This window comes from Pteropus vampyrus, unplaced genomic scaffold, assembly GCF_000151845.1.
Source record: "Pteropus vampyrus isolate Shadow unplaced genomic scaffold, Pvam_2.0 Scaffold12, whole genome shotgun sequence".
NCBI lineage: Eukaryota > Metazoa > Chordata > Mammalia > Chiroptera > Pteropodidae > Pteropus > Pteropus vampyrus.
In genome coordinates this window covers 2,358,343-2,366,633 of record NW_011888793.1, presented here as the reverse complement: position 1 = coordinate 2,366,633, position 8,291 = coordinate 2,358,343, and the positions used below count along the sequence as shown (strand labels likewise).

General features: G+C 39.7%; 1 protein-coding gene across 1 annotated transcript in view; it reads right to left on the bottom strand.

Annotated features, from left to right (window-relative positions):
* KCNAB1 (potassium voltage-gated channel subfamily A member regulatory beta subunit 1) overlaps positions 1-8,291 on the bottom strand; it is a 355,662-nt gene that overhangs the window by 17,798 nt on the left and 329,573 nt on the right. The window contains exons 10-11 of the mRNA XM_023524026.1: positions 6,780-6,900; positions 5,467-5,706 (exon numbers count right to left, since the gene is read on the bottom strand). Coding sequence (XP_023379794.1) covers positions 5,467-5,706; positions 6,780-6,900 — 361 coding nt within the window. The remainder of the gene's footprint in view (positions 1-5,466; positions 5,707-6,779; positions 6,901-8,291) is intronic.

Below are 8,291 nucleotides of genomic sequence, written 5' to 3'. Positions count from 1 at the left end.
ATAGCCAAATGCTTTTCGAACAATTGTTTTTTATTATAACTAAGAGAGTTCCTAAGGTTTTAATATATACCACACGCAGAAAGAATGGTTGGTTTATTTATCAATCGATGGAACTCTATTTTTCAGATCTTACATGCAATGCATTTTTACTTTTAGGATTGAGTTATGAGTTTGTGTGCATGCGCGTGTGTGTAAATACACGTGCATGCACACACACACATGCACACACACACCATATTGATAGGCAGACTTCTAAAAGTAACAAACATCAAATATTCATTTATTGAGTCCCTCTCTCCCCACTGTCAACACTGTGAATCTCATTGTTGTCTTAATCTTCGGAAAACATAAGCAGGTAAGGGTTTTAAAAAGGTAGATGCATAGTATTTATTGCTTTCCTCATATCGAAGGAAACAGAAGTGTTTTGGAAATAAACTTATAAAGCAGTTAAATAATAGCTTTAACTGCTTTATAAGTGGGAAATGTTAGCATAGGGAGGAGATGAAACTTAATTAAAATATTAATTAATTATGGAAGAAAACCAATGTTTTATGTAAAAGATTGGCAGTGTGTTTGGTTGTGCTCAATAATAAACTGGCTTGTTGACTCTGGGCAATAATCTTTGAATCGAAAGATGAAGTTTCCTCTTCTAACCCTATTATATTGCTTACCCCATTGCTGCAGTGATTTGATTACGTGTCGATCTTTCTAAGTGGAAGGCAGGAGTGGATTCTCGTTCATCTCAATGTCGCCTGTCCTGACACAGTGGTTGGCACAGAGAAGGGGGCCCAGCCAATATGGTGGTGAGGGAGGGGTCTGAGACGCCAGAGCTCCACAGGGTAAAACAGATCTCAACGTTTCAGATGGAGCACCCCCTCCTTCATGCAGTATGACTTTGCTCACAGTCATGCATGAGTACACAGCGCTGGTGGATTCCACATTGTTTCATAATTCACCCCTTAATATGTCTGTCTCTCGAACAAGTCCCTGAGTTACTACTCCTTGAGGGATGAGGCTGTCCAATTCATGCCTGTATCCTCAGCACTCAGCACAGAGCCCAGCGTAGAATGAACACTCAGTAAATATTTGCCAAAGGAACAATTGAAAGAGCTTTTCTCCACAGATTAGTGGTCTATTGCTTTTATACATAACTCAAAAAATTCTCTAAATTTTCCTAAAGCCTCTTTTATTGCTCTCTTCCAATGTTGTGACCATTATCTATGTCTCCATTTTGCAGGTAACAATACTGGAGTGAGAATAGTCTATGAGATTGGCTCCATAGTCCCCAGTTGGGTAATCTGGGATTGGAACTCAGGCAGCCACTATAAAGCCATGGACAGAATCAGTCACATTTCATCTCTGGCACTTGTTTAGAATAATATAGCATCCAAGATCATTGACTATTTCTGTTTAAACGTCAAAGTCTCTGGCTCTGAAGAGCAGCAGTCTTCATTAGTGAGGTTGAAATCTCTAGGTAAAGTGCTGGAGCTAAAAATTTTCCTTCTGAAATTAGACCATAATGTGCAATACCCTTAGTTTCTTAATGTGAACACCTGGAGTACTTGGACCGCCCCTCTCCCCTACTTCGATTCACTTAACTTTGCATCTTCATTTTCCTTGGACAGAGGGGTACATATTTTTATGGTCTTTCTACAAGGCATTTTGCTAACAATAGGGAAGAGCTATCTATATGTTTCGTTGTACTTTTCATTTCTATTTAAACCTTCTGTTTACAAGCTACACACCAGGTCTCCTGATCAGACTTTGTTGATCTTCTGTTATAGCTCATTGCATTTATTAACAAACATTTATGGAGTACTTATTGTGTGCCAGGCTCTGTGATGAGTTACACGAGTGAGTTTCAGTGTCAGTCCTACAAGTATTCACAAATTATTGGTGACTTGAAGAAGTGTTTTGTAGTTGGGGTGCCCTGCTCAGTGATTTCCTCAGAAGCCATATTTGTACTGCCTCCCTGTGGAAAATACCCAACAATGGTGCATGATGGGAGCTGCACACAGCACCTTAACCTTTTGGCCACTGTCATTGGCCTAACAGGTTGTACGTGACCCAAGCTTGGCCTGTCTTCTCAGGACTGAAGCTGATAAAGAAAAGATCTCTTTTCCTTCAGGTTACACGTCTTTAAGGGTGTATGCCTCCAGTCCACCTTGCAGTAGAAGAAAAAGATACTCCCATGCAGAGAGAAAGATGAGAGAGAGAGAATCCTGACAACATGAAAGTCTTATCGATGGATGGAGTCACCTCTCAGGTCATTACAAGTCATCTTACCCAAGGAGTGTCTATATGTTTCCCTTCTTTGATGAAATTAGTTCAAATTGAGTTCTCTTGCTTGCAACCAGAGAATTCTAAGACTCTGTAAGAAGTATTTTTGGAATATAGAGGAAGGTACAAATAGCTCAGTTTTATAAGTGAGGATGGGCTTCACAGAGGTGCAGACAACCAATGTTTGTCTTTAGAGATGAGGAGAGCTTCCACAGCAGGATGAAAAGTGCATTTCTGGGGGACAAAAAAAAAATTGCATTTGGGTGGAAAACAAAATAATGATATGGGAAGGGACAAAAACAGAGAAATGGGCCCGACTTAGATCCCCAGGGGATTTCCTTGAGTGCCTTACTGTGGGGTTTGGGCTTTGTCCTGTACACAATGATTGGGAAGTCATTGAAAGATTTTAAGCAAGGTTATGATATGGTCAGATTATGATGTTGGTCACAGTGGTGGGTAATTGAGAGAAGGGGAAAAAATCAGATGGTCCAGACTGGAGGTTACTGCAGCAAATCAGGTAAGAAACAATGAAGATCTGGGGATGGCCCATCGAAGGTCAAGATGTAGACTAGCGGGGTGGCTCCCCCATTGGACAAGAGCAAGGGAGAAGAGGAGACAGTCTGAGATGGTGCCTTGGCTTCTGACTAGGGTGACCAGATGGTCGGTGGAGGCGCTGTCAACCAAGACTGAAGGGCAGGTTCTGGGGAGTGAGGATAGATTCCATTGGGCATGACTGATGCCCACTGACAGCCACTTGGGGATACCCGATAGACACGAAGAAGTAATGGTGTTTAGCTCAACAGTGAAGTCAGATCCGATGACACTGATTTAGAAGTCATTGCTACAGCGGTGGGCCAGGTGCAGCCTCCCAGAAAACCCTGGGTAGCATTATTTTCTAAAAGATAGGTATTTTTCACACTGGGTTAATTTATCCCTTACATACAGTTCAATATTTATAACAGATATGAAATATTAGCATCTTTATTTTATTGATATAACTTACAACAGCCAATGTGAAACACATCATTTTTTTTTCTTGGAGGAGGGGTGTTGAGGGAGATATGAAAGTTGCAAACTCATTAATCTACTTGCCTAGCTCTGTGTTAATTTTTTTTAATATGAGCATTCTCATTCACTTCTAAAGTTACCCTGATACTTGCTTTGCTTTCTCTCTCTCCTTCTCTCCTCCTCCCTCCCTCCCTCTCTTTCTCTCTCTCCCTTCCTCCTCTTTTCCCTCCTTCCCTTCCTGCCTCCTTCCCTTTCTCTCTCTCCCTACTACTACTACTACTACTACTACTACTACTACTACTACTATTACTATTATTACTATTATTATTATTATTATTTTACTTTAGTTACTCAAGTGGCTTTCCTAAGTGCACATGTATTGGTCTGGAAAATATTCAGGCTGATGATTTTAGGAAGCCTCAGGAGTGTGGAGCTCTACATAAGGGTGCTTTATGATTGGCTGCCTTTCACCTGTTGAGTGCCCTGTTCATTGTTAAGGATGTTTCAGAATAGGTGTCGAGCTGACTTCATAGAAGTCGAAAATAGAAATATTTTCTGAGTTCCTTTTGGGCTTAGCCACCTTCAACTATTTTGTATCTCCTTTTCTTTTTTTCTTTCTCCTTTTGTTAGTGCCTTTGTGAAAGTTTTTCCAGGTATCCGTAAGCTTTTCCCAGACAGTGGTAGAAGTTAGCCAATCATACACTCCAAATACAGGGTGGCTACTTCTCCTTTCTTTAAAAAACTGGGTTTGGGGGACATAAACTGGGGGCCAGAAGATGTGGGTTCTACTAGCAACTTTATTATGAGTTTACGCCCTTGGACTGGCATCTCACCTCTTTGTGCTCCATTTCTACATCTGGAAAAGGTCTACCCTCTTATAAGGGTAGTCTAAGAACAAATATCCAACACATATGGAGGTACTTTGAATTTTTCAGAAAGTCTCTTAAGGCAATATGCTTAACTACAACCGACTAAAAGTCACCAGTATCTATTTGTCTTTGTGAGGTTAATGAAGATGAATAAAAATACTTAGCCCAGTGCTTGGCATATAGTAGATGCTCAGTAAACTTGTAATTTTCAATGCTTCCCTTCCTTCTTTACTCTCTCCTTGCCTTCCTCCTTTTATTCTTTCTTCTGTAAAATGCTTTTTAGTGTTTCTTTGCTAACTTATTTAGACTTGGTTCAGAACAATCTTCAGTTTTCAGAAGCAAGACCATTTTTAATATTCTAGGACCATTGTATTTGTGATAATGCAAAACTAGAAATAGGACCCTGTCACCATGCTTATATTGTATTATTTTAGAAAACAAATAAGCTAATAGGTCAGCTGTTACAGACAGAAAGGAAAGTGACAGACCTTGAAAGTTTCAGAGTAGGGAAGCACATGATGGTCCCAGCCACGATGATTAAAGGGTTGGTGGTTTGGACCTAACTCCAGCTGACCTCCGCTAACTTCGTGCTGATGGAGGCAAGGTTTCAGACTTCTGCTTCCTCTTAGAGGCCTTTGGCTTGTCTGAATTTTGAAAATGCCTGTCTCTCTCCCCTAACGTTGCAGACTAATTTGTGATGTTATTACACATTTTCTCAGGTTTTTAAAACCAGTCATGTTATTAATAAGTAGAGATGTTTGGAGTACTCTCCAATAAATTAATCATCAAGGTGTTCTGAATGGAGGTCATTTTATGTCATTGATCTTGAATATCTTTATACTTCAGAGAAGTTAAGCTACAAGACATGGCAGCCAGAATTGATCTCTGCGAACGCTGGCCTTGAGCCCCAGTGTCAGAGGTGTGTCTGTGTTTCTGATTTCTGAACCTTCTCTCCTGACCCTCCACCCTCACACAGTAAAAAATGTCAAACCGTACTGAGTTACAACCGGTTTGCCCCATGCGGATTAAATTTCTATGGCTTAAATTTTGTTTTGTCAAGAAAAGTAAAATTAGATCCTCTTATATAGAAAAGGGATTTTATATTTCATCAGTTTCAAAGGAGGAATGAAATGCCTTTTTAAACATAAGAATAAATAACAGTGCAGGGATTTGAGCCCCCGGCGAGTCCAACGAGGTCATTGGGCATTTCCCCCAAATTCCCAGAGGAGAATTGTGAAGGACTGACTGATGCTTGGCGAGGAGCAGAGACCTCTGGCGGGCTCAGGGCTCAGGGCTTAGGGCAGCCTGCCAGCAGACACCGCCAGGCCAAGGCCATGCTCCGCCTGAGCCGGAAGCCACAGGCTGCCACAGAGTTGTTCTACTCCATCTTCTTCCCTCCCTTTCCTCATCCCTCTCCCATCCCCAGACTCTTTTCCAGAGGTGGAGGGACATACCTTCAGAGAAGCCCTGGAGCTTTCAGGCACCCCATTTCCATATTTTCCTGAGATGATTCCACAGGCAAGTGGAGACCACGTCATTGCTCCAACTCCTACAGAAGAAAAAAGACGTTAAAAGTTGCTTTGCAAGCTGGGATCAAAGTGTTGGGTCGTTGAAGCAGAACTTGGTTAGTTATGGGAAAAGCTGGCCAGATAAAAGCAGTTAAGACCAGCATACATCTTTCTATTAAAATTTAGGCATTTACAAATTGTGCTTTGTTTTTATAAACTAATTAAACAGGTACTGTTGGTTATAAGGGAGCAGGCCATAGAAACTAGCCTGAAACTGGCTTATTCATAATTTGCTGATGTCCAAGATTCACATTAATTTTTATATTCAGAGGCAAACAGTTTTTCTTGCACAGAAATTTAGCTTTTTGCTTGTCCACTCAGTGCCTAAATAGTGCCTGATACATAGCAGATTCCTATAGCCTAGTACATAGTAAACACATAATAAGTGATGGCAATAAAAACAATTGTCGTTGAATTTTTGTTATCCTTTTTTCCCTTACGTAGCATTTTCCTGTTTATGTGAACTTCTGTTTCTCAAGAAGCAAGTTATCTCTTGAAACTGTTTTGATAAATAAGCCTAAAAATGTAGCTTATTCATGTTTTTCTGATGTCCAAAATTCATGTATTTATCTTATGTATATATTTTTTCCCTCTGAAATCATTATGTCTGCCTACACAACCATGTAGTGCCTGGCTTGTCAGTTCTTGAATTCCTCTGTCTGACTCAGTTCCAGGCACAAAGTAGGAGATATAGATGTATATATCCGTATATTTTGGAAAGATAGTCATAATCTACTATAAGATGCATGCTTAGGCTCCAGCAATCCCCCTATGAAAAATGAGTTTATTCATGGTTTCTTCTCTTCATTCTATATGCAGTTTTTGAACACCTGCTGAGTATAGCTTATACGCCAATCACAATTCACAACTCTGCTATATCTACCCTGCAGACTACACACAGACACATTTGATTCCTCTATAGTCTCTGGAATGCATAGCTTTTATATCCCTTTGTTATTGAGAGACATTTGAGAAAGCATTTCAGTAACTTGTTTTCCAGATCACCGTCCTCCTGATGTTAAAAATAATCAGTAAATTTGATTGCGAAGATTACCTATTTTATGGTAGAGCTCTGGAAGCTGAACCTCCACTTTCTCTCTTTGGAAAAGATGATATTCAGCTTGTTCACAGACTGGAGGGATCATGTTGAACTGTCTGGCTACAGAATAGGCTTCCTAGGGAGAAATCAGATTGTAACTGGGTTTATACTGGTGAGAAACAAGGCTGTCCTGTGATTCGTATGCATGAGAAATTTTCATTTTAGTGAAATCAGTACAAACCAAGAAACATGTAGAATGCCAAATAATAAGCAAAGTTATGACTGCCAATTCACTAAGAGCAATACCAAAGGCAAAATATCTTTACTATTTTTCAGGAGAGTTTGGATTAAGTAAAGCCCAGAGCAAATTAGTCAAAGTGTGAATTATGGGCCATTATAAAGAAAATGTAGTTTGATTATTTTTAGATTTCTAAAGAAATGAAACTTAAACTAATGTCTAAAAAAAAAAAAATCTGTAATTAGCATGTAATGTACAATATAGTTATTTAATACAGTTTTAAAAAGAAAACTAGAATATTGTGTTCGATATGTCGTTAGCTGACAAATTCAGTTTATCCTCTTGCCACCAAAGAAGATGCTAAAACATGATTCCTGTTAGCATCCTGCACCCTCCCTGTTCTATTCTGAGCTGATGAGATCCAGCCCCATATCCATCTCTATAGTGACGGAATTAATCATAAAGTTCTAGTGCGATAGCGGTTGTGAAGAAAGATTGCAATAGTTCTTGCAACTTACACGTGGTAACCGGAAGACAATACAGGCATACCTCAGAGATACTGTGGGTTTGGTTCCAGACTACCACAATAAAGTAAGTGTCTTAAGGCAAGTCACACAGATGTTTTGGCTTCCCAGTGCATATAAAAGTTATGTTTAGACTATACTGTTGTCTATGAAGCGTTCATGAACATTACATCTAAAAAAACGGTGTACATACTTTAATTGAAAAATATTACTAAAAAATGCTAACCATTATCTGAGCCTTCAGCGGGATGGTAATCTTTTTGCTGGTGGAGGGTAACGTCAAAGATTACTGATTACAGAGACCATAACAAATATAGCAATCATGAAAAAGTTTGAAATATTGCAAGAATTGCCAAAATGTGACACCAAGTGAGAAAATACTATTGGAAAAATGGCACCAATAGACTTGTTTGACGCAGGGTTGCCACAAATCTTCAATTTATAAAAAATGCAGAATCCGTGACGTGCAATAAAGTGCGGCAACACCTAGGAGGACCAGGTGCTGTAGGCGTAAAAAAATAAAGTAAAATAAAATAAATAAAGTGCAGCAAAATAAAACGAGGTGTGCCCGTGATAAGATGCTCAGGGGCCATGTGGAAACAGAAATGGAATTACCATGATCTCCATAGCACTCCACCGCGAGGTTCCCCAGTACATCGCCATTCCTTGGTTTATCACGTGTGTCATGGCTCGAACAATTTCTGTGGAAGGCCAGACAGCATTTCATGAGTTTCTCTGCTTTCCAAAGTTTTGTGGTCTTTTTTT